Raw genomic sequence first — 26104 nt, 5'->3', positions numbered from 1 at the left:
TCTGACGTGTTTTATTTGGCATTTTGTAAAATCCCATTGATTTCTGTTGGAAGACTCATTGCACATTGATATTACTGCGCCACCGTCTATGCTTCAGACTCAAATATTGAGCGGAAGTTTATACACGGTTGTGAGGTGTCTGAAAAAATAGTTACACAATAGCAAATAAGACGGCTGGAAATCATACATTGCACCGATATATTTGATTTTAATAATCAACGAACACCACTAACCACTCGGTGATTTGCACAGTTTTGAAAACGAACGTTAAGGGTTGTTTTAGGACATATTTGAGCATGCCTGTGAGCAGCCACTCTGACTAGTCAAAGGTGATTCAAAACGAGACAGAAAAGTCGAGACAGGACCAATCGTCAAAATTGTCCACCACTCTAGTTCATCCAAAACAAGCCAGAAAAGGGACTCAAAGTGCTAAAAACCAGTCTGGCGAGGCGGCGCTGAGTAGCCCTTTGAGGTGTTGTCTGACAGAGCTCAGGTGGGTCCCCTGGCTGATGGGAACAAAAGTGGAAATCTGCACGCTGGCCCCCCTGGCTGTCTGCTCTCCAGTATTAGCATTCATCGAGCTCCTGTGAAGCTGCAGCCAGGTAATGTCTGGCTCAGAGGGAGATTTACCTGCCTCATGTTATTTTACCTGTCGCCTTGCTTGTGGTTCACTAGTGACTCTGACTGGCTCTTACTCACTGACGCTTTTTAGAGAGAGAGGGAGAGCAACCGAAAGTAATAAAATACATCCTCACAAAGTGCGGGTGCAAACTCGCGAGCACTTCTAAAAGAGTGGTGTGTTTTCACTGTCACTTCCAATCGCCTTGACTTTTTAGAACGCAGTTATACATGTTTAAGGAATTTGACGACGCGCATACTGTTTTTCATTGTCACTGCTGCTGTGTGCTCAGTTTAATTGAATCACACACAGGCTGTCAGATATTGTGTCAGCAGCTGCTTCGCCCAGGCGCTGGCAGAGTTTTGCAGAGTTATGAGCATGAAAAGACATGGCCCTTGCAGACAGGGGGCCGGAGCTGGCATGGCCTTGATGGTGCTTTGCTCTGTGGAGGACCATAAGAGAGCTGGAGGAAATGGCAGCTGGGTAACTGGCAGAAATGAATTGAGTCATGGGATGGGAACAGCGGCTGAAATCTGCCAAGTGCCAGGGTACAATTAATGTTATTTTTCAAAAAGAGAGAGAAAAAAAGAAAGAAGGCAAGGGATCTGGTTTCAGCAGCCTGACAAGCTGTAGTCTGAAGGTGAGCTAATTGGGGGTTATTAAATGAAGAGAGCATCCACAATCATGCTCTTCTATTTTAAGAGCCAAGCAAGGTTAGACATCTCCAGATGCACTGGAGGATTTAATATATAAACACATAAGAACATTATATCTGAAAAGCTGTGGAGTACTCTCTTTCAGTTTCTCCATATTTTTCCATCACTCTGTGCCATGTTTCTGGCTCAGTGGCTCTTGGCTCAACCTCACAAGACCACAACTCTCCTGGAGACGCCTGGTGGCTCACGTCCAGATAAACACAACTGACTCAACCGCTCAGAGCTCTGCAGATCATCTGCCCAGTCACATATCTGAGGTGTTTTGTTAAAGCTGCATAAAGCTGGCTGTCCGCACCCTCTTGGATCTGCGAAATACTCAAGTCCAGTCTCCAAATGGGGAGGGAGGGGGAGTTTTTGGCAGTGACGAGCAGTAACTCTAGTCTTTGCGTCGGAGAGGGCCACGCAGGGCGGCTTAGGCCGTGCAATTTCCTGTTGAATCCGAGCAGCAGATCTGCAGGCTCGCTCTGCTCCTCCCTCCTCAGATCCACTCCGAGGCCGACAGCTAGTTTTCCACCTCCTCACACCGTGCCCAGTGAATATCAATATCAGATACAGAGCACATGGGGAGTTGGGAAGGGGATCGTTGCTGCATGCAGACCTGAAGGATGCCTTGGTTAACAGCAGTGGAGTGGGAGAGAGCTTTGGTGGTAGCCCAACTCATCACCTATTGACTCGCGACGTGGCGGTATCGACGGGGTGGCTCGGCCGGACGCGCTGGAAGGGGATAAGCCAATTCATTTGCTTTTGTTTTGGATTGATTCGGTACGTCTCAGCGATTCCTGTGCTCTCAGCAAACCATCTCGGGAGTCAGTCAGCTTTCATAAACAGTAATGGCCGTCAAACCGAGTCCGGAGGCGCCGTATGCCGCAGCGCTGTCACTGTCCATCAGGGCCACACTTACGCATCCCTCTGCCTGGCCTGTCCAGCTGGGGGTCTTCACTGGTGCGCCTCTCTCTGCACTTAGGAGCACCCGTGGCGCCGAGGGGGTCAAAGGGAGTTGATTAAAAGCATGTATGGCATGCTAACATTTCAGCAAGCTCCACCTCACACGCAGCACTTGAAACATGGTGTAAAAGACACTTTTCGAGAGGTGGTGGAGGCCAACCACAAATAAACTGACATTTACAGTACACATGAAGCTTTTAGCAGGAAAGGTTGACTATTCCATGTGGAGGCTGAGCAACATTGGTTCTATGTGGGATTTGTCAGAAGTTGTCACCTACAGGCATATCTAATGTGCACTCCTCCAAAGTGCTATCACAACATCAGCACCTCATTTGACAGTTTCTCCAGTGTTAGAGAAGGTAAGCAGATATGCATGCTTAAGTCACCTATTTGGGCAGGACTCATTTAGTATTTGGGCTACAAACATTTCTTACACGTCTACTTTTTGAAACCCTCTTATTCTGGAATATTCCAGAGACAAAAAATTAAATGGTTGCGTGAGCACACACTCCATCTGGATGCACCTCTTAAGCCCGTGTTCTTGTTCAGCACATACTGCACTTGTTTTCCACTCCAGTCCTGGGGCGTCTCTGGTGCCAGCCATTTAGAAAATATTTTGTGTACTAGAAAAAGATTTCGTACTGAAGTACTGTTGCAGTGCTCTCAAGGGCGGTTGGAGATTTGGGGTCGGAGGGGTCGGGTGTAACGTTTGGGTGCTGCATATGGAGGGCTGAGTGGAGAGCTGGCAATCTGTGATGCTTGCTCATGCACAGGCTCTCCGCCGGAGAAAGTGCAGCACACCTGTCCTCTGCAGATGTCAGGGGGGAAGAAAAAGCCCTGGAGGCTTCCTCTCTCAGGAAGATAATCTAACACGACACCATTCGGGCGCTTGGAATGGCCTTGTTATTGTTGTAGTTATTTTTTTGGCCATATCATTTTAGTCAAAAGAATGTTCTTTATAACAGACATTATTTAAGTGCATGCTCAGACTTGTCTGAGCCGGGAGGGCTGTTGCGGGAAACTGGAGCACAGAATGTAATTGCTGCCTGTTACGGACGAAGCTGTCAGGTCCACTCTATGCAGAGGTCCCCAGCTGAAGGAAGGGCACATGGGAAGGGCCAGTGGCCATGGCCAGCGGCCAGATGAAAATCCCATTGTGATGGATACAAGCAGGCAGGGTGATTACTGTACTTTATTTATCTGCTTCTGCCTGCTCGTCACACATAGACAAAAGGTATAGTTACCTGGTAACCACAAGCATAATATTCTAATGCATAGACAGACACATATATCATAAGAACTTTCAAAATATGAACAATAGTCACATATTCCTACAATTTTCTCATCTTTAAGAGATGCTGTTATTTTAAAGTGAGCAAAGTGCTTTGTGCTGTTTCTAGTCATTGTCTCCTCACTTTTATAAATGAGTCACATTTTCAGGCATTTTCAAACCACTTGTGAAGTAATAGCTTTGGTCATCTCCAACTAACCTCCTCTGCAGTGATTACAATTAGACACATTGTAGCGTATCTACAGTCCTCACTGAACCTATTCCACATGAACAAGCAAAACAGGTTTAGTATGCAAAGGCTTAAAAAGTAGACACAGTGAGGGGAGTATGAGAAAGGGGTGGAAAGAGAGGGGGTGGAAGAAAAGAGAGGAGAGTCTGCTATACTTACGTTTCACACTGTAATGCTCGCTCCTGAAGAGGGTCATACCAGTGGAAAAGCAGGAAACTCACCAAGAGGCTGCCGCCAACCACAAAAAATCCTTCCCTTCTGGACCTTCCTTCAACTCGGACAGAAAGAGAGGGAAGAGCGCGAGCAGGAGAGACACGGAGGGAGAGAGAGAAGGAGAGGACAGAAAGGAGACTGCTAACAACTGAATCAACGCTTGTGCTCCAAGAACTGTGCTGGCAGGCTGTACCATCTCTCCCACCACTGCACAGAAAGAGGGGGGGATGAGACATTGGGCCATCCCACTTTCACTCTGCCAGGAAGGGGAGAGGGGAGAAAGAGGTTGAGATGGAGCAGGTTCATGCCAGTTCCTCATAATTAAATCAGTCCAGTCTGATTGTAAGATGTGCCTCTGGCCCATTTGGACTCATTTCTTGAAGCCATTTCAACCTCTGCTATGGAGCAGACTTCACTTCACAATAATCTTCACTATTTTTACCTCACAGGCACACACTTATACATTCACACACACACACACACACACACAGAAAGAGAGAGAGAGAGAGAGAAACCAAAATTACTTCTCTCAACTCAGCTGTAAGAGGCCAGTGTAGTAGAAACACATACACTCCAGACTTGTCCTTTGTCTCTTCCACACACACACACACACACACACACACACACACCTCCAACTGGCTGTAAAACCAGCCTCCGTGGATGGCAAAGTTAATGAGAGTGGGCATCAGAGCCGTTTTAATGAGAAAACCACTGGAATGATTACATTTAATCCAAAGCTGTCCTTTCCAATTAGGCCCTAATGTTCTTCAGACACGCACAGACTTATTGTCTATCTCCGCTTCTCTCCCCAACCTCCCCAACTTCACTGTCATCAGCCCTGTAATGGCTTCAGATTAGGGGAAACCTTTGTTGCAAATGATGCATTTTAACACTGCCTGTTCAGTGCGGCTCTGTGGCTGACTCCTTTCGTCAGCCAGGCTGTATAAAAGCGCTTCCGAGCCAGAGGAGCTCTCGCAACTACCCACTGCTGGTGCAGCCCACTCGCATCCGCCCGCCTCGCAAGCGCTAAAATAAGCGTAGTGCGGGGCGTGAAATACCATTTAAGAAACTGCTGATTGAATTAGCATATTCCTTAATGAACCATGACACACCGCTGTCATCTTTGATTAGAGCGCTGGCAAAGGCAACATCCCTATATGAGACCTGACAGTGTTTGAACCCTGTATCGATGGAAGGCATTTTACTCTCCAGCCGAGCCTCCAGCAGGATCAAAGAGGAGCAAAGTGTTGCGCAAATGGAGGCTTCCTGCAACACACAGAGGCAACAACATGCTAGTGCAGGTCAGCGGCACTGTGCAGAATCCCATTAGACGAGCCTGATGGACCAGGGGCTCGCCGTAAATGGCAGAGTGGTCACCTGGCGGTAATCGCGCCTCAATTAGTGGTCAAGCACAGGCTACAGGCAAAACCTATAATATCATACAGCGTTCTGCTGCTGGCCAGCAATTTGTTATGGTTTGGGAGTTGAGTGCAATAAAACATAGTTGTTCAGTAAAATAGTGTGAGATAGCCTGAGCTAAGCACATAAAATATCCTTACTGCAGCTAGAGACCGCTCTGAAACAGATTTCCCTCGTTTCCACCGGTGGCAATTTTAGCCTTATGAGCATGAGAGGGAACAAATGAAAAATAAAATGCATGGTGATTCACCAGGATGACATCGTTATCCACTAGTACTGTTTGATGACGACTTTACAAAAGGGCCGTAGGTTGTAATAGATCTCTGAGCTGTGGCGTGATTCTGACAGCACCTCATTGCCTTATAACCAAGCCTTTCTGACCCAGCTCCAAAAGTCCTCTAATTAAATGTCAGAGAGGAAGAGGATGTTCAGAGCTGCCAGGGCCTTATTATTACTAGCTCTGTGTGTGTGTGTGTATGTGTGTGAGAGAGTGTGACAGTGTGTGTGTGTGAGCGAGTGTGTGTGTGTGTGTGTGTGTGTGTGTGTGTGTGTGTGTGTGTGTGTGTGTGTGTGTGAAATCCAGTTCCTCCCATTAGGATGAGGAAAAGCCTCCCTGTATATCCCCATGCCCAGTCTCTTGTACTGTCAGAATAGTGGGAACAATCTCTGAAACACAAAGAAGCACAATAATGTTTAACAGTGTCAAAATAACACTGCTGGAACGGGATTGTTGATGGTCATTTAAGATTGCAGAGATGAGCAGTCACTGACCCATTACCAAGGGGATTTGGGCTCAATATCTCTGCCTTCAGCTGGGCTGGACACACAGCCCAACGCCACTGGCAATGTTTGGTGCATGGGCAGCTGAGCTAGAGATAAGATCCCCACCAGGGCAACAGCGACTCCCGCTGCTGTGGCCGTCTGCATGTGGCCGTCTGCATGTGGCAGGCCTGGTGTGGCCTTAAGTGCGTGTTCCGGCTCCCTGGGGAAAGCCACCACTGTGCGCCGATAAGAAGCAGTAGGTGGTTCCATGTGTCCTGGAGGAGGCAAATGCTAGCGTACAGCAACAACAGGGAACAGTTCAATACACAAGGAACGGGCAACAACTCAAGAACTAAATTGGGAAAAAGGGGGGATGGAGGTTCGAGGCAACAAAATGTATCCAACATTCGGTGAATAGTGGATGTGTTGTGTACGTGCATGAACTTGTGTGTGTACGGTAGGTGAGCACGGTTGTATTATTGCATATGTGTGTGCACACAGTCGCGTAGAAGTCAGAGAGGACTCCCACAGTTCATTACCCAAGCTCAATAAAGGTGTTGGATCCTTAAATAACAAGAGGCCACGCTTCCCGTGTTGGCATAATGCACACACTTTAATTGGTTCGTGCCCTCCTCTCTTCGCCTGAATGGAAAGCCATTTGCAAAACATTCATTTTCAGAGAGGGCTGCAATTGTCATCCCTTTTTTTACAATGGCCGCCTCCAAGGGAATGACATTACGTGTTGCCAGATTATACTGAGTCCATGTCCAACTCTGCGGCAAAATACTGACTCCATTAGCATAACAATTGTGGCTAATCCTTCTGTCACTGTCCTGCTGCCAGCCACCTTAATTCTTAAGTTTTTGTCCACCCTTATCAGAGGAGCTTGACTGAAGAAGAGGCGTTGGAAGACAAACTTGTGGCTCTCTGTTCTACCCTTGCTGAGCCCTGCTTAAACCTATCACACACACGCATGCACACACACACACACACACACACATGGACACGCACACACACACACACACACACACATGGACACGCACACACACACACACACACAGAGAGAAAAAGACACACACACACAGAAAAAAACACTCACTCACATACTGTACTCATGCATCAGCATGTACACAAAGATAAATGGGCTTATGTACACACATAAGACATTATGACTGTAAATATGAGCACTACACTGGCATAACATAAACTTATATGGCATTTATAAAAGATGAGAAAGCTGCTCATCAACTGAAATATGGTTCATGGCACTCCTCTTATCAGCATTCAGGAGATAAATGTCATCTAACTATGATCACTTACATAAGATGAAGAATGAAGATGAAGAATGAAGATGAAGATGAAGATGAAGAAAAGGCTTTTACGCAAGACCCTTATGTCCACCTCCGAAACTACAACCCCAAATCAGAAAAAGTTGGGACGTTGCGTAAAATGCAAATAAAAACAGAATGTGATAATAAGTCTTGTAAAATTTAATATAAATATTTAGCAGCAAAAAGGACATAGACAACATATCGATCCATATGATATTAAATCAAATGTGAAAATGAAAATTTGGACTGTTTCATGGAAAATATATGTTCATTTTGAATTTGATGCCAGCAACATGTTTCAAAAAATGTTGGGACAGGGAATGTTTACCACTGTGCTGCTTCACGTCTTCTTTTAACAAAATTCTGTAAATGTTTAGGAACTGAGGAGACCAGTTGTTAGAGTTTTGAGAATGAAATGTTGTCCCCGATATAGGATTTCAGTTGTCCCTGATATAGGATTTCAGTTGCTGAACTGTATGGAGTATTCTTGTAGTCATGTTTTTTATTCCATGATTCACCTAATATGACAAATCTGGACTGCAGACAGGCCATGTTAGCACCTGGACTCTTACTCTATGGGGAAATACTGTTTAAATATGTGCAGAATTCATTTTGGCATTGTTTTCCTGAAATATTCAAGGTCTTCCCTGGAGAAGACATTGCCTGGATGGCAGTATATGTTGCTTAAAACCTGTATACACCATTCAGGGTTGCAGAATTGCTTTGCCAAATGTGGAAGATGCCCATGCTGTAGGCACTAATGCTCCTCCACACCCTCATAGATGTTGGGTTTCAAACTGAGCACTAAACAAGTTGGATAGGTTGGATTGATTGGTCTAACCACAGGACTTTTTCCATGTTACCTCAGTCCATTTTAAACAAGCTCAGGCCCAGATAAGACAGTGGTATTTTCTGCATTATGTCTCAATACAATTTTAGCTGTTTTGGCTGTTACAATTTTGGCTGCAGTTTTTGAATTGTGTATCAAACTGTGCACATATATGGTTATCAGAGGTTTTCCTGGGCCCATACAATGACAGGTCTGGAAACAGGTCTGGTTTTGATGCAGTGCCATATGAGGTCCAAAAGACCACAGCCATCCAATATTGTTTTTCAGCTCTTTCCCTTGTTTGCAAAGATTTCTCTGGATTCTCTGAATGCTTTAATAAGATTATATCCTATAGATGATGAACTCACCAAATACTTCACAATTTCATGTTAAGAAGCATTAAAATTACATTGTTTCATCAGTGCACACAGGTTTACACAGAGTGATGAATACCCCTACATCTTTACTTCTAAGAGACCCTGCCTCTCTGGGATGCTCTTTTTCATACCCAATCGTGCTGCCAGTTACCCTAATTAGTTGCCAGTTACCCTAATTCCTCCTTTTGTTTTCTTTATCATCACACAACTTTCCAGCATTTTGTCACCACCGTCCCAACTTTTTTTGAAACATGTTGCTGGTATCAAATTCAAAATGAACATATATTTTCCATGAAATAGTCAAATTTGTCATTTTCAACATTTGATATGTTGTCTGTGTCCTTTTTGCAACTAAATATGAGTTTAAGAGATTTACAGATTATTACATTCACATTTTACACAACGTCCCAACTTGTTCTGATTTGGGGTTGTAATGTAATGCACAGGCACCCATGGCATGCTCACAAACACATACGCAGCTGCATGCTCATCTGCTTTTGAACCCATTCCTCTTGGTCTGAGCCTCTATCTGACTTTCATCTTGCATCCAACACAGTACAATCAATACTCCATTTGCAGGTTAACTGCACAAATGAGGTCATCAGTATATTTCACCCTCGCTCATTTGCTTGTGTGGGGGTATTGAATACTAAGGAGCTCTGCTGGAAGCACTCTGGATGGAGAACGGGTTAAACACAGTCAACACATTGTTTTCACGGTCGATGCGGGCGTCTAAGCATTAACGAGCTGCAGAACAGTTGCCCTGTTCTTACATCATTGTTTATGAACTGAGTGAAACAAAGGGTTTAGAATAACTCTGAGGCACATTGTTAAAAAGTCTCAATAAAACACAAATGTGGCCCATAAATATCTGCCATGGGCTAATGCAGAGCTCTCTGGCTTCACATAAAGATCCCTATCTTAGAGGAGCTACTGAAGTAAAAAACAAACTTTGCTGTTAAAAGTCTGGGGAAACTGGGGTGAGAAATTGTGTGGTTTCTGAATGCCAAAGCAGCAGTTTATATGCCAAATCTCTTTAAACAATTTGGAATTAAAACTAATATTTGTCCCTGTTGATGTAAAAAAAAATTGGTCAGAAACATTTGTCTGTAAAATGTGTTTGACTGTCTCTACCCACAGCACCAGAACCAATATACAAATCACCCATGGCTCTCCAGACTAATGACTGAAATAATCTGACATGGCTCGAAATGTAAATAAAGTAAGACTAATTGAACTCATTTAGTTATAGCTGAGAAACTGACAGTAGGGCCCATATAAATGGAATTCATTGCACTATGTTGCCACCTTGTGGTTCCTGCCGTTGTGTTTGGCTGGTAATGCTCAATAAAAGTACTACTGGGACATGAGGTCCTTCCTCTGAAAAAAAGAAAGAAATTATCTATTATTCTAGAACTTAAAAGATCCAGAAATTAAAAATGTGGTTGGGGACATGCCCTCAGCTTCAATGGGCATGACATCACTGTACTGACATACAAACTAGGCCTGCACTTCTGACATTGTGATGTTTAAGGTCTGACACTGAATTTCTCTTGGACACAGTGCTACCTTACTGGTGTGTTGGGGAGGAAGTGGGAGGAACAGGAGAGTTTGCTATATTGATTTCAGATGACAAGGGTAAATCTTTCTAGGTGACTAGAACTTTCTAGAATTCTATAATTTCGTTTTATGGTAGGTTACTACCAGAGCCGTATAAAGGTACCTTTATATGGCTCTGGTTCCTACTGCACAATGACAATTAAAGTCTATTCTATTCTATTCTATAAACTAAAACTAAAAGCAGAGAGGGTTAAAGCGGAGCTTTAGCTTTGCTAAAAGTTTGCATCTTAGGTCTTACCTCTCAATCCAGTTGTTGTGGCACACGTGGCTGCTGTCATCACAGCCCTTCGCCATCGCCATACCACATGACCCTAGGCCAACTGACCTTGTTAGATCAAATGAGATATTATGGTGACAGCTTTAGAAAAATGCGTGTGTGTGATTTAGAAGAAACTGTTTATTTCCCATACGATAGGATAATTACAACGTTTGAGTGAGAGGCAGTCATTGCAGCCCACGTGTAGTGAAGTAGCCTACACAAAAGACTGGGCTTTAACGCCACGAAAGCAGTTTCTCACAAACGATCATAGGCCGTCATGCGTCTCTCTCTTTTTCTAAGCCTTGAGTGTCAGGGTTCTCTACTAACCCAAACGCAAGCAATTGCTTATCTAAGAAAGGCCAGAAAAGTGCAATCTCTCCCTTCAATACCAAGGCGGATATTCAGTATCTTCACATAGCTAACAAACCACGCAGATCATATTAATAGGCTACAATTTTCAAATTATTTTGCACGATACATATTTTTTCAGAATTAGACTAATAATTTGGGTCAGGGCTGGACCTTACCATGGACACGTCACTGTGGTGGTTTCTTTCTTCACATGTGGAGTATTACAGACCAGCAGTAAGCTACTAGTTCATGTAGGCCACATGCCTATTTTAGGCTAATTGCGTGAAATGTTGCAGTGGTCGCAGCCCAGAGGACCTCCTCACAGATGTGAGTACCATTGCTTGCTTAGCCGCTGAGTTCCTTTTCTGCGCGTAAAAATACCACAACTGGGCGGCCAGCGCGAGGGGAGAGGATCCTGGCATGAGATTGGAAGAAAGGAGCAGAGCTAGGAGGCAGGCCAGTGACCGCTGGCGCTCCCTGTGCGATGCTGTCTCCTCTGACTTACTGTACAGGGAAACGATCGAGCCTGAACTTCAACTGTTATAAGCTCATTCCAAATTTTATAGTCTAGCCAAAAGTCGTTTTGGTTTAGCATCAAGATTTTTTGTGCGTTTCTGGGTGCAACATCCCTGTTCTCAAGATGAAGGAGTGTGTTTTTTTCGTGGTTGCTGTCTGTGTGTGCCAGATCAGCTTTGCTCAGGTGAGTGTAGTAATGCTTTATTTGATACGTTACACATCTGATAACAAAACCTTTTTCTTTTTTTCCCATCTTTATATTACTACGCGCTCTTCAACAATATTTCCAGTTCTGAATATGGATGTGTATGATCAATTGTGAGTGGTAAACTGATTCACAAGTGCACGGTACTTACACTTGTTTAAGATTATCTGATGACAGCAGCATTCTCAAGGTGTTGACAGTCGGCTCATTATACTATGTTAATAAATATCTTGTCTGACGTGAGGGTGATGACCTTAAGCCAGCTAGCACACCACTGAGACTTTAAGAAAATTGGGTCACAGAATTTCGCAGGTTGGTATGTCAACTTGAGAGCCCTGTAAATAGACCTAACACCTGAGACATGTGCTCTGTTTAAACAGAGCTGAGGCCAAGGTGCCAAGGGTCTTCTGGACTGTTTGTACAGCCTCACCTATTACACACTAATGAGCGTTTGACACAGGTTCAGGTTCACAGCAGATGGCATTAGTGGAGACTGTGGATTACAATGGAGATTCTTCAAGCTCATGCAGCAGTGTTATTATCTACGTCAGGGATGTTTGCATCTGAGATACATTGCAGATGGAATTAGTGATTGCTGAGTTGTATTATACGTTATACGCTCTGTGGTGCAACTAAAAGTCTGAAGTCACTAGCCTAAAAGTATTTAGGTCATTTACTGTGACATTAAGCATCTGGAGACAACTTATTAAAATACCACTAGTCCCAGACACAATTACACCCACAGTTTGTGTCACTGTCTTAATTTTTTTAAGCACTGTTGCAGTCCATGCTATAATGGACCCCATCCTAGGTGAAACAAAGTCCAGTGTCTGAGTGACTCTGTCTGATGCAGATGGACTGTCCCTCCAGTCAGGAACTACAGACCGCCCTCCGTCAGGTCCACAAGTTGCTCACTGCCCATGAGACCTCGTATATCCAAAGCCTCCGCAACCTGAGGAAGAAACTTAATTTGTTAAAGACCAACACAACTAAATCCAATGTCAAGAGTGGCAGCAACAGAAATGGTGAGATACCTGTAAATCATATTTGCTCCTCAATGTTATGTTTACTTAGATTCATGCAAAACATTCTTAAAAGTGTGTGTTTCAGTTTTTTAAATATTAGACAGGCAAACAGAATATATTGTGCATTAACTGGATTGGTCAGCTGTTCATACGTAAACTACCCATACCTGCTCAATGTTTCTCAAGTAGACCACTGAAACCTACTCACCAACTGATGCATATGCTTGTAACCTGAACCTCTCTGTCCATTCTTTATTGTACTTTATAGCCACATGCCCTCTCCCAGAACCACTGGAGAATGGCCGGAGGTTGGGTGGAGTCCTCACTGTGGGTCACGAGGTCCACTTCCTGTGCAGTCCTGGATATGAACTGGTGGGCTCTGAGACCAGGGTCTGCCACGAGTCTCTCAGCTGGAGTGGACCGGAGCCCTACTGCAAGTGTAAGCAGCTCTCCTGTGACAATAATAGCCGTTCTATTACATGCTTATAAACACAGTAAGGGGTAATTAACAAGAGGGAATATCCTGCCTTTTTGTAGTGGCTGGGCAGGCTGACAGCTCGGTTACTTCGCCAGTCACCCCAGCTCCTGCTCCGTCTCCTGCCCCCCTCCCGGACTTTGTGCGAGCCTCCCGCTGCATCCACCTGCAGGGCTCCACCCACTGCACCTGTGAGGTGGGGTACGCCCTGACCGGCACGGACAACAGCATCTGCACAGGTGGGGCCATGACCATGCCCATGTCCATGCTCATCATTATTAAATGAGGAAGTCCTTTAGGACTCCATTTACCCACCATTCAATCATGTTCATGGATGTTTTTGACTTAAATAGATTCAGTTCATTCAAGATTCCTTGGTTGCGTGTTTTAAGCAGTGGACATAGCAGCATTTTTAAATGTGTGTGTCTGTGTGTGTGTGTGTTTCAGACATCGATGAATGCGAGCTCTATCGCAGGACTCAGTCTGTTCGGCTGTGTATGCACAACTGTGTAAACACAGCAGGAAGTTATCACTGCGTCTGCCCTCACGGCTACAAACTCGGCCGAGACTACCACAGCTGCCAAGGTCAGAGATTGTTCCTACAGCCAGTGGCTCATCCTCTTATAGGGCTTTATCTACTCTGCAGGAGTTTCATTTTGATCAAGTCTTACACTTTCACAAAGTAGTTCTTATGTGTCACAAGTTAGACTTAAGTGGACCTGAAAGAGGACTTAATATACAGCCAAAAGTGGCCAGCAGCTGCCCTCTACAAGAACAAAGTTGAACATATTTGAGATGCAGACTAAATGCTAAAGGGAGGCGGTTCTCTGTACTTTTACTGGAACCAGACTTTAATGGGATTTAATAAATGAAATAGCAACTGCCCTATTATAAAATGCTCTCATTGCGGTATAATGTGTAGTGTACAGCAACTTTTATTAGCTGTTATTTTCTGACTGCAATAAAACTGTCCTTGGTGGTGAAAGAAATGGTCAGAGGCTTACACAATTTACTCCATTATTCTAATGGTGAAGGAGCTGATGTGTACAAAACTGTTTTTTTTTAGCAGAAGACCTTAAAAAAAAAAATTCTTTATAAAAAAATGTATCCTATCCAATATCCTTATTGCAGATATTGATGAGTGTGAAACAGGGCAGCAGAGCTGCACACAGGCCCAGGTGTGCGTGAACACATACGGGGGATACGAGTGTGTGGCGGCCCAGTGCCCCCACTTCAGAAACGCCACCTATGTCAAGACCTCGGCTCTGTGAGTACCGGCATTCTTCCCCTCTCATCACTTGGTGCTTTCACAGGTCAAGTAGTTGCACAGATGGTGCATCCTTGGTCAAATGAATGGAATGTATGAAACTAGCATTGAATGCGGTCAACACCGAGTGTTGTTGTTGTTCTGAATGTGAGACTGGATAACTCCAGAAAGAGGTTTGTGGCAGACAGAAGATGACTCACTGCTACAAAGCCATCATTCTGTTTTTTGAAGAGTAAAATTGCATGTTTACGGGTAGCGGAGTGAGTGGCTCTTGTTTGTCATTCAAGCAGGCGTCAGATTGCAATTTAACCTTTGTGATCTTTTCAGATAGTGTTCTTGTAACTTACAGAAAAAATTGTACAAATGTTTGACTTGCTGAATTAGCAGAATTCATTGGAAGTGGATTAGACCAGGTGTTCTCACACTTTTTGGCTCCAAGGACCCCTTGTGGGGGAGAACATTTCCATAATTGTAACAATTAAGCACATGCCATTTGTTTTCTTTGACGTGGCCTGGTTCAATATCCTTAGTATTCTGGCAGGCGTGCAACTTGGTCTTTATTCAACTTTGGATTGTGGACAATGAATAAGTTGATTTCCCAAAAAGTTGTCATGTTCCTTTAAGAAGATTAATGGTTGCCAGATGGGCTTACAGATACTTTCTCTTGGTTGCACTGATACATTTGAAGAGCTCCACAAAAATGTAAATTTAATACATATGCAAGAGGGAAACTTCTGAAACTACCACTTATGAATGTTTTCTCCCCTGTCCCTAGACGTTGTGAGCGAAACCCCTGCATGGTCTGGGACAAGGCCTGCATCCAGGCGCCCAGCTCCGTGTCCTTTCAGTACATGGCAGTGGTGTCCAACATGTCCGCCCCTCGTGTGCTGTTCCGTGTGTCGGCCGCCCGTCTGCTGGGGGACACGCTTCGCTTCGGGCTGCTGGGGAACCGCGGCCGGCGCCACTTCTCTGTGCAGCGATCGGGCCAGACGATGGGCCAACTGCTGCTGGTGACCCCCCCGCAGGGCCCAGCCACGCTCTACGCAGAGGTGGAGATGAGCGAGCTGGAGAAGCGCAAGCTGCTGGGCCGCTACGTCACCAAGGTCACCCTGTTTGTGTCGCCATACACCTTCTAGAGGGGGACGGATGAATAAACGGGGAAATCCAGAGCCAGTGACAATCAAGACCTAGGGAGTGGGTAGTGTTTGCCCTGTTTCAGGGCTATGATGATGGAATTAATTAACTGTGTGGTCCCACAGTTTAAAGGAAACATCCCTACCTTAACGACTATATCAGATTTCACGTAGTTTTGTGAAAATCAATCAAAAGAGACTGGATCTTACTACTATTTATCTTTATTTTTGATAGATACATTAAGAAAGGTTTGAAGCATGATACATTTTTTTTTATTGGAACCTTTGAAATGCAGTGCAATTTTTTGCCCTTATTTATTACCATCTGTAATCTGCTTTGGTGTTTGGTCATTATGTTACCTTAATCCAGAAGCTGGCATATTTATTGACATATGAAAAACACCCTAAATCAATTAAAGTAATCAGCCTTTTTACTTCTGTGTCTTACCAATCTGAAATTGTGACAGAATAATGATGGCTATGTAGGTAGCTTTGTAATGGCTCAGCAAGTTACAAAGAGTCGTTGTTTGGGTGATCTAACTCCAGATTGTTGTGTAAAGAGTAGGGAGGGAGAGCAAAAGAAACGAGGACATGGATACGTATGCTCTCAAAAATGTTTCACCTTCGTGGCAAGAAGCCCTGTATCTCACACCCACTGTGTGAGAGAGAGCTTTGCCTCCAGGGATTTTTTTAACACAGAATAGGTCAAGTAACATCACTGTCAGATGTTTAAATTTTAAACATTAAATTAGCAGGTTTCAAATTAAAGTACATCATCTTAATTTTGTTTCTGAGAATCCTTGCCATGTTTGACTATCCAAACTGAATGATGAAAATGTTTTGGTCTAGTTCTGAACTAGACTTTGACCTGTTTGATTTGTAGCCTATAATATATAGTTATAGAGGGTTGTATACTATGTGTAATGTTCTTTAGGATTAATAATTTAAAACCATGACAGAAAATCACTTTGGTGTATTAGTGTATTTAATTTCCTGAAGTAAGACTTGACAAAATTAAAACAATGGAAAACTTCCAGACCACTCCTCTAAAGGCGTACCCAGAGCCCTATAGACCACTCCTCTAAAGGCCACTTATACCCAAAGTCCTATAGACCACTCCTCTAAAGGCCACTCATACCCAAAGCCCTGTAGACCACTCCTCTAAAGGCACACCCAGAGCCCTATACAGGCCCTATCTTGGCGATTTGAAACGTTTGGTCAGAGGCGCAAAGCTTAAAGACATTTAGGGTGTGTCCAGTCCACATGTGGCATGATTTTGTGATCAGACGTCGGATGCAATCTTCAAAAGGATGTGGCGTAACATCCTTTAAATCAATGAGAGTGATGTCATTCCCTTTAATTTCAAACACCTCCATTTTGACAGTCAGTTATTTGAAGGAATCTGCTTGCAAACATAGTACAAGAAAACCACTAATGTCAAAGTGCCTGTTTTGACTGTGTTGTGATGTTTGTCTTGAAGAATCTCCACTCTCAAACAGTTATTATCTAGTAAACATAGTACAAGTAAACATAACAAATCTGCAATGACTGACTTGTACAATAAAAAAAATTTTATTAACAAGAACAAAAAGAAATGCACAATGTTATTCTGTTACATCTCAATAGTACATGGCATCATCATCTTTGAGAGAAAAAAAGGTAAAAATACAAAAACAAATGTTTTAGAACCATTTACCACTTGATCAGTAAAGTCATTTTATATTTCAGCTGGACTTCAAGGAACTCTCACTTTGTACGTACACAGACGGTTAAAAAAAAATGCCTTTTCCACACCTGCAACTGTACATGTAAGCGAGTGAGACAGCCATTTTGTCCAGAAAATGACCAAGAAAAATTAGGATCGGAAAACTTCCAGTTGACCATGTTTTTTGTACAGTGTGAGTAATGTACCTGTTTGTCCGGGGTGTAGCTCGAGTAGCTGACATCAGCTGAGGGCTGAAGGAGACGGGGGCTGGGAGTTAGGCCCCCCCCCTCACTCCTCCGGGGCATTCACAAGGCACTGAGGCCCATGGGAGGGGGGGGGAGAGGTTTCAGATAACGTTGATAACAAATGCATAGAAAAACGCACAAACACCATCAAAAGCCAGAGCGTTAAACAGAGCAAGGTCCGAAACCTTTGGGTTGGCGAAGGAACGATTCATTCATGCACAAGATTTGAGGTGCTGATAGGCCAAGTCGACTTTTTGCTCGCTCTTTTAAGTACCGAGTTTAAAACAGATATCCCCACAACGTCAAATGCTGAGCATGAATCAACACATTCTTCACAGTAAGGAGGATCCTTGAATTGCCACAACACCTGGATGTTTGGGGCGCTTTAATAGGTTTTTACTCATTTATTTCTCCTGATGCAAATGTTTACAGCTATTTACAAAGGCTTCCCTCCCTCTCGTGACGTCAAGCAGGAGTCAGAAAGCACATTTAAAAGTCTGAAATATAAATTTGCAAGGTCCACTTTATGCTCTGTACAGTAAAAGTACATGTTCCAGACAAATGACAAGGCCAATTCAGCACAAGTGTGCGGGGTAGGAACAGGGCACTCAGAGAAGACAGCTGATTGGTTGCAGTAATGGTCAACATACCACAACAGCGAATAGGACCCTGGGACAGTGGCAACGGGGCGGGCTGGAGTGGTGCGAGGGGAAATCAAGGCGTTGGAGGGGAATACAGCAGGCACACACACAGACGGGGGAGATGGGGAGTGGGTCATAACCAGGGTTGAAATGAGACGTCCTGGACCACAGGTAAGCAGATGGTCTGGGAGACAGGCCTATGATCTATGAGAAAGCCCCGCTACGGTAGCCTATGAGTTGAGGCAGATCAGAGAGAATGGTCTCTGTTTTGCGAAGGCTATGCACAAACCACAGTACAGTCCAATAAGCTGTGCATTATGAACACGGAGCTTGAAATTGAGAGGCCATAGCTTAATCCTTATTTGCTGCCTTCATGGTTTTCTGTCCCTCAGCACACTGGCCACAGTCTCCACAACTCACCCTCGCACTGCTGACTAAGAGCAGAGCCTTAGCAGTCAGCTGGTATATCCAGAGGGCATCACGGCAACATTCAAAATCAGTCCAGAACATCTCAACCCCAAAGCAATTCAATGTCAACCCAAACTTAATTCATCAATGAATAATCCCCCCCCCAAAAAAAAAAAAATCAGCTTAGAATCTCAAACCAGCCATTCTATTCAGAATAAATAAGGCTAGGACTAACCCCTACCAAATAAGGAGGATGAATTGTGCAGTTAAATACTAGGAAAAGGAGGAGAATTCACTTCAGTTTTGTGCAATGAGTTGATGTCTTCAATACTAACGTGACACCCATGCACAGTGCAGCTCTGGTCAGCAGAAGACCATCCAGAGCACCATAACAAGCCAATAATCGAGACACAGGAACATGGGCTGAGGGTGGTCTCTGTTCACGATCAAGTAACCATGGCAACCACGCAACGGCCATCTAAAAGGTTCCAGGAGGTCTAGGTGAGCGGCCGTATGCATATCTTATGAAACTATGGCAACAGGTCAAAACACACGTAGCCATGATGTGGGATAAATCCAGAAGCTGCCCATGGTACCCTGTTAACTTCACCTGGCCAGTGCCTAAAACTCGTACCAATCCTGCACTGGACCACGGAAGGTTACGTAACTCCAGTGCCTTATACAACAGGCCTGAGTGAATCAATGTCTCAACACATCTAACCGCTTTGGAAGATGTTTATAACTATCATTATTAACAATACTGTAACAGTTGTATATATTATTCTTAGAGCACACACACAGACCACTGCATGTGCGGATCTGAGACTTTGCTGACTTAAAAACAAACAAACGAAACATCAAATATAAATCAATACATTATCATCACCATTTGTAGATATTCTGGTAAGGTTCTAGTTGTTGTGGTCACTGTGACAGGAAGTGACACGCGGTGGGGATGGCCCCAGGTACCCCTCTAGTGGGAAACTGCAGGGACTCCAGTGGCTGCTTACGGCTCACAGGCGGCGAAGAGACAACACCAACACTCCTCAGCCAGCAGTTTCAGGGCAACTAATGAGATTAACACTCATGAGACGAGCCAACGACCACCACAGTTTACCTCTAACACCACTCAAACACGCACACAATTAATGGAAAGGTCATTTAGGCAAACAAACCAAGCCATTCCTCCTATGCATACATAAACAGGCACACACACACAGGCACACACACACACAGGCACACACACAGGCACACACAGCCATGCTGCTAAACTGCAGCCTTTCCAAAACAACAAACAGCATGATTTCTTCTGAAGTTGCATATCCCAAAATCATAAAATCTAAACAACTTATAAAAACCCTCTGCAAATAATCAATAAAATAAAAAAAAGGGAAAGCAGCGAGAAAAAGCCAGTACAGGTGAGGAAGCCGGTGGACAGGAAGCATAAGATCCATAAATAACATAAAGGGCAGGTACTGTAGAGTGGCTGAGTATCAGTCTTGGATCAGTAGTGCAGTGTAGTGGATCTGCAGTGTAGGAGTACATTAGTAGTGTGCTGGAGTGAGTTTGGAGTGTATTAGGGTGCATCTGTGGTGAAAGAGTATTTCTGTAGCATGTCTGCCGTGTGTTGTAGAGTCATGACTGTTTATGGAAATAAATAATCACTTCCTTAACACATAAAAACACAGAGATGGAGAAAGACGAACAGAAGAAAAGAGAAAGAGTGACAGAGGCGGGGAGGGAGAAGTGGAAAGTCTCTTCATTCGGAGGGGGTGGTGGGGCAGGTGTGTCCCTCCTCCTTGGTGTGGCAGATCCAGGTGGTGCCGGGTGGGGAGCAGGGGGCAGGCGGGGCTGCCCTCTACCTGTCCTTGGGATGGGGGTCCAGGGCTGCTGGGTGATGTGAGGAGAGGGCAGGGGGAGGACAGGAGGGGAGGGGTGGAGGCAAGGGACAGGAAGGGCAGGGGGTGCTGGTGATGCCCAGGACGGCCAGCACAGCAGCCCCATGAGGAAGAGCAGGGTGACGGCCATGCCCAGCATGGACAGGAGGTAGTTCTTGGCCGGAGAGGTTAACACCTCGCCCGCCAGGTCAGCAAAGCCCTCCGCCGGAGCCGCCTGTGGAGAGAGAGAGTCAATAAAATGGAGTCAGAAAAACGGAATGTCTGCATGAATAACTGTTTTACTGTTTGCCTCAACATGCTTCTTAGAGAAGTATGAGTGGGGGTCAGTGTGTAGCTGTGTGTGTGTGTGTGTGTGTGTGTTTAGCATGTAAATGTTTGAACCTTGGCGGCATAGCTCCACATATCGATGCGATCCTGCAGTCTCTTCTTACACTCCGGCTGCAGACGCACTCGCTTATCCTGCAGAGCCTCCATTAGACACGACATCTCTGAGGACACACACACACACACACACACACACAACCAACGTGAATTCCTCCTTGGCCCCGCTCCACATCCATTAATCATGCAGCTTGTGGGGATTCCAGGGGAGCTCTGCTCCAGTCAGAGGGAGTGCTAGGGGGAGAGACTGTTTACTCACGGCGCCCTCTGCCTGGCGGAATGGAGGCGCACTGGTGTTTGATGTCCAGAGCGCAGGCCGTGTGCAGCACGGGGTCCACAAAGATGTCGGCCTTACTCTCCTTCAGGATGTTCAACACCTCCTGCAGAGCGAGAGAGGCAGAGTGTGAGACGGCCAGAACATGAAAGGGTGAGAAAGAGAGAAGAGACCAGATGGACGTGACCTCAAAACCTCCAGCTCACCCCTAGAGATGAAGGACATGAATTAGACAAATACAAGGATAGTTTGGTTCAGTGGGCTTTGTTCTGAGGACCTTTCCAGACACAATTTAACACACAAAATAATAGAGGCAATAGTACCTATTGATTTTGGGCTGGTGAGCAATATTTGTCTTTATAGTAGCTTACTGATGTAAGCCCAGTGCTTTTATTTGGCTGCATCATTTGTTCAGTGTGGGGAGGACTTGCCTTTTTGCAGCCGTCATGTTTGATCTTCAGCAGGTTGCTCTTCAAGCACTCCTCCACCTGACCCGTCTGCTCCTGCGCCGCCACCTCCTCCGCACACAGCCGGGAGATCTGAAACACGCACGCACAGGCAGGCAGAGAGAGAGAGAGAGAGAGAGAGAGAGAGAGAGAGAGAGAGAGAGAGAGAGAGAGAGAGAGAGAGAGAGAGAGAGAGAGAGAGAGAGAGAGAGAGAGAGAGAGAGAGAGAGAGAGAGTGTGGAGACAAAAGACAAAAAAGATATGCAAAAATGTATGTGTAAAGACCTGTGGAAATGCAGGTGAGCACACTGACCTCCTCAGTGCACTGGAGCTGAAGCTGAGGGTCCAGTCTGAAGTCCAGAGCAGACTCTTGCAGGATCACCCTGATCTGGTCCTCACAGTCAGGCGAGAGACGCTGGAACACACACACACACACACACACACACACACACACAGTGTAAAACATCTTGCTGGACACACACATTTTACATATGAGTGCAAAACATCTTGCTAGTAGAGATGCACTCTTGTATTGCAACTGTGTTTTCTAATGTGGAGAACTTCAGGTCAGGAATGCCTGTGACTCATTGTGAACATTCAATGACAGGACAGCGCTGCCAACCTTATAAAACCCTGCTGCTCCAAAGAACAAATCTCAGATTCCAGCAGTAGCAGCAGCACTGGGCAGGTCGCATCACACGCATGACGGATGAAAAGAATTCCCACCGCACTCGCCCCTGGTGTATTTGCACACAGGGAAACGGACCAGAAACAGTCCAATGAAATGCCTCGCTGGTCAGCTGAAACAACAACAACCACGAGCCCAGCCACCCAGCTGCAGAAGCGGAGCGTGCTCCCAGGCAGCCTCTGGCCGCGGACAGTCCCAGCTGGGCAGCGCTGTCAGAGAAGCAACCATGGGACATGACAACAGAGGACCTCAGAAGAACAGGGCCGAGCGCCAAGAAACCGCAAAAAAAAACTCAAAATGGAGGCCACTACAGAGGCAAACGTTCCCAACTGCTAGGAGTTGCCTCATTGCCATCTATTCTTCTCTATTTATCTACCTACCTATCTATCTATCTATCTATCCATCCATCCATCTATCCATCCATCTATCAATCTATCTGGTGTAAACACAGCTGCTGCAAATCCCTGGTTGTTTTTGATGAAAAAATACGTGTTGACATGGCAGGTAGGGATGTGTGCAGTAGTGGGTGTGGACATTTGAGGTTAAGTGTGTCATTGAGACGGAGCAAATATAATTTTGAGACAGGAAAAAAGGACCTGGAAGTGTTTCCAGGCCCGTAGGTGGGTACAGCTGGGTGAATGGAAATGTGTATGGGTATGTGGAAAGGCGTGTGTGTGCTTTTGTAGATTTAGATAGTTCAATCATGCGTGCGTGCGTGTGTGTGTGTGTGTGTGTGTGTGTGTGTAAACAGACCTGATCTGCATATTTGAGTTTGAGGCAGGAGATGACCTGTCCCTCCAGCTCATTGTCGTCTTTGGCTTTAGTCAGGATGTTCTGGCAGAACTTGGGAATGTCCGCTTTACAGGCCTTCCTCAACACTGGATTCAGCCGGTAATCTAAATATGGCACAAACACACATGCACACTCACAAAGGGCAAAAGACAGTGACTTAACAGAGACGCATGGCGATGGTTCAGCAACTCTCCACATCACAGATCAGCTTAGCATCAGCGCGCACAGCATGGATGGATGAGCCTCGTAGCATTGTGCTCCTGGGTTATGTGAGCATCTGTGTACCTCTCTATGGTATGCAAGTGATCAAAGGTCACCTGAGTGTCTGTGCACCTTTGGGTAACGGGACAGTGAGGGCCCCCAGAGGACCTGTGTAAGTGGACAGTTAGGGCCCAGAGGACCTGTGTAAGTGGACAGTGAGGGCCCAGAGGACCTGTGTAAGTGGACAGTGAGGGCCCAGAGAACCTGTGTAAGTGGACAGTGAGGGCCTAGAGGACCTGTGTAAGTGGACAGTGAGGGGCCAGAGGACCCGTGTACCTGTGTTCTGGGTGATTTGTCGCTTGGTGATCATCTGTTTGCACTTGGGATCCATCATCTCGCCGTTCTTGTTCTGAATCAGGCACTGCAGCATGTTCTTAGCGTCCGCCTCAGCACAGAACCTCTGACCAAACACAGACCACAGACAGAGGAGTTAGACCAGTGGTCCCCAAACGTTTTCTTCCGAGGGCCAGCTTACTATGCCTGGCTGTCAGAGACTCGGAGTATATCAGTAACCATAAATAGCTTAGTGCTGTGAACAACAGCAGTCTACCTTAGTTGAATATTCCATTATATTTAATCTATAGGCTATTGCAATTTAATACCATTGTTAGCTGTGTTTATATTGCCATCATGCCATATCAGTGTAAAATGTAACTCAAATTAAATAATACTAATAAAAAAAAAAGTCCCAAAAGTATATTTCATTAAAAATGTGTGAACTCTGAACTCTGAAAATGTAAAGTTCTCAAACTATTTTTTATGAAGTGCTGAAGTGGTCTGAAATGACCACCATTCTAACTTTCACTCAACTAAACTTGACTTAACTTTCACTCAACTGAACATTGTATGAACATTTGAACAAATAAAAATAATTATCCCAGAAAGTCCCAGAAATATGACTTGAATATAAGTTAGTTATTAACAATTCATTGATAAACTCTTAGAATACTTTGAGCACTGATGCAGTCAGCATAGGCCTCTTACATTGTTTGCAGATAGGCCTACATTTCATTCCGTTTTTGATGGCAAACGCGAAACAGCGCCAAAACAACCACCAGTGGACAGAAAGAGTATTACATGTGTACTGTTAAGACTCAGCATAGAGAAATGAATAGGGAAATTGCGGAGGTTATAGTTTGACGATGTTATGGGGCCGGTTGCTATATACCATGACATCTTTGGGGCCACCCAAAATGAGGTGGCGGGTCAGAGGGCCACTGAGTTGTTATATACACAACTCAGTGGAGGTGCTAAATTCATACAGCTGGGGAAAAAATAGGCCACAAAATATCAGCCCTTATTGGAAATATTAGTTGACTTGCTTGGTTTGCAAATTGTCAAATGTGGATTTCAGCATGGGTTCAATAGAAAAACTAGCTAAGCTCTGTGCAAAGAAGTCACAGTGGACAGGTACAGGTGTGTGTGTCAGTTGCTAAATCAGTCTGATCACAGTTGCATGAGAGTGGCAAGTAAACAAGCCTCACCCTGACCAATCCATTCTTCCTGTCAAAGATTCAGCCGCTAGACAAATATCAAAATTAGGTCACCCGTCCAACGCTTTCCATCAGACACTCAAAGTGGGTCGACATCCACAGTTCAGCGGGGCACAAGAGCACAGATGGGTTGCACTCTCACATCTACACTACACAGGCTTCAGAGCTCACAAGTGTGAGAAGAATCCACTGACCAGAGCCTTGCAGCTCTCACCTGAGAATCCACTCTCTCTCTTAATACTTGCTGTATAGTACTAAAGCAATCAAGTTAGTATAAACTATTTGAAATGGAAGGTACTGTAGGTTCATTTTCACAGCACAAAAGTTAGGGGAGAAAGGAGAGGAACATTGTTTCAAGTGCTTTTTGAAAAGAACCACCTAACCTCTCTTCAGGGTAGAGAAAACATGTTTTTCTAACCAATGACAGGATGCTTGACCTTTCCTTTTGTCCATGTAGGCCTACATTTCTACTTGAAGGCTATTCAGAATTTTACGACAGTATAAATTGTTTCCTTTCATTGATGCAGAATATACCCATGCTAGACAGGCAAACATGGCTAAGAATTCTTATTCTTAGAGTCTAGAGCCCTTAAAATAGTTTGTGTTTTAAGTGTTGATACAAGACTGAAGGGCTCTGAGCACAGCAGGTGTGTGTGTGTGTGTGTGTGTGTGTGTGTATGTGTGTGTGCTGCCCACCCGGATCATCTGCTTGCAGACCCTCATGAGCTGAAAGTCCAGTTCAGGGTCCATCATCTCAGTCTCCTGCAGCTTGAACACCTTCTGATGGCACCGCTGGGACAGCTGTTTCTTATTCTCCTTCAGACACTCAATCACCTAACACACCCACACGCATGCACACACACACACACACACCCACACAGAAAGAGAGGGAGAAACATCACACACATTTAAAAGGATCTTCTGTGACAGAATATGAATATTATCGTTTGTCTTTATGTGTCAATGTCTTGTGTGTGGAGCGCTTTGGATTGTACTAAGTACATGTTAAATACGCTTTATAAATAAAAATGACTTGACTATTACAAATAACCCCCCTTGCATGAATGCCATGCAGGCCCGTTCAGGTGTTTTGTCGTCTCACCTGAGCGTTTCCGTACGGCACGTTCTGACACATCTTCCTGATGTCGTTCTTGCAGTTGTCAAACAGGTCCGGCTCCAGACGAATATCTTCGGACTGCAGGAGAACACAGCAGAGGGGCAACAGCTCACACAGTGGTCCAGAACTGACCCCGCATGACCCATGAAACCCGTCTAAGCTGATGGCCAGTG

At 44.9% G+C, this 26104-nt stretch overlaps 3 protein-coding genes across 6 annotated transcripts in view; 1 reads left to right on the top strand and 2 right to left on the bottom strand.

Annotated features, from left to right (window-relative positions):
* The window catches only part of si:dkey-234i14.2 (RNA-binding Raly-like protein), a 41406-nt gene extending 37148 nt beyond the window's left edge, over nucleotides 1-4258 (bottom strand). The window contains exon 1 of one of the 4 annotated variants that reach the window (XM_048257841.1): nucleotides 4022-4258. Coding sequence is in view for 3 of the 4 variants with exons in the window: in XM_048257839.1 (XP_048113796.1) it covers nucleotides 3960-3996 (37 nt within the window). In the remaining variant the exon portion in view is untranslated. Of the gene's footprint in view, nucleotides 1-3959 lie in introns of all 4 variants that reach the window. The other 3 variants (XM_048257839.1, XM_048257843.1, XM_048257840.1) reach the window with 3 other exon arrangements.
* A 7184-nt stretch (nucleotides 4259-11442) lies between these two features.
* LOC125303530 (fibulin-7-like) lies at nucleotides 11443-16371 on the top strand. The gene is made up of 7 exons (XM_048257315.1): nucleotides 11443-11661; nucleotides 12536-12707; nucleotides 12976-13146; nucleotides 13245-13421; nucleotides 13630-13767; nucleotides 14314-14449; nucleotides 15225-16371. The coding sequence occupies exons 1-7, from the start codon at nucleotides 11602-11604 to the stop codon at nucleotides 15583-15585; spliced, it is 1215 nt and encodes a 404-aa protein (XP_048113272.1). The 5' UTR covers nucleotides 11443-11601; the 3' UTR covers nucleotides 15586-16371.
* Nucleotides 16372-17201: 830 nt separating this feature from the next.
* Nucleotides 17202-26104, bottom strand: part of glg1a (golgi glycoprotein 1a) — a 28150-nt gene continuing 19247 nt past the window's right edge. Inside the window, exons 18-27 of the mRNA XM_048257222.1 lie at nucleotides 25917-26009; nucleotides 25511-25648; nucleotides 23598-23721; nucleotides 23022-23164; nucleotides 21894-21995; nucleotides 21566-21673; nucleotides 21120-21240; nucleotides 20861-20967; nucleotides 20444-20693; nucleotides 17202-17224 (exon numbers count right to left, since the gene is read on the bottom strand). Of these exons, the coding sequence (XP_048113179.1) occupies nucleotides 17202-17224; nucleotides 20444-20693; nucleotides 20861-20967; nucleotides 21120-21240; nucleotides 21566-21673; nucleotides 21894-21995; nucleotides 23022-23164; nucleotides 23598-23721; nucleotides 25511-25648; nucleotides 25917-26009 (1209 nt within the window). The remainder of the gene's footprint in view (nucleotides 17225-20443; nucleotides 20694-20860; nucleotides 20968-21119; nucleotides 21241-21565; nucleotides 21674-21893; nucleotides 21996-23021; nucleotides 23165-23597; nucleotides 23722-25510; nucleotides 25649-25916; nucleotides 26010-26104) is intronic.

Source organism: Alosa alosa, chromosome 11 (genome assembly GCF_017589495.1).
Source record: "Alosa alosa isolate M-15738 ecotype Scorff River chromosome 11, AALO_Geno_1.1, whole genome shotgun sequence".
In the NCBI taxonomy this organism is placed as follows: Eukaryota; Metazoa; Chordata; class Actinopteri; order Clupeiformes; family Clupeidae; genus Alosa; species Alosa alosa.
Note: the sequence above shows the minus strand (reverse complement) of the source record. Positions and strands in the feature narration are given on the sequence as shown.

What these genes read in the sequence shown, in the direction of transcription:
- LOC125303530 (XM_048257315.1), top strand. Translation starts at nt 11,602, where the DNA reads ATGAAGGAGTGTGTTTTTTTCGTGGTTGCTGTCTGTGTGTGCCAGATC. An exon ending in ACCGGAGCCCTACTGCAAGT is followed by an intron (nt 13,147 to 13,244) that starts GTAAGCAGCTCT and finishes GCCTTTTTGTAG; the next exon opens with TGGCTGGGCAGGCTGACAGC. An exon ending in AGACTACCACAGCTGCCAAG is followed by an intron (nt 13,768 to 14,313) that starts GTCAGAGATTGT and finishes TCCTTATTGCAG; the next exon opens with ATATTGATGAGTGTGAAACA.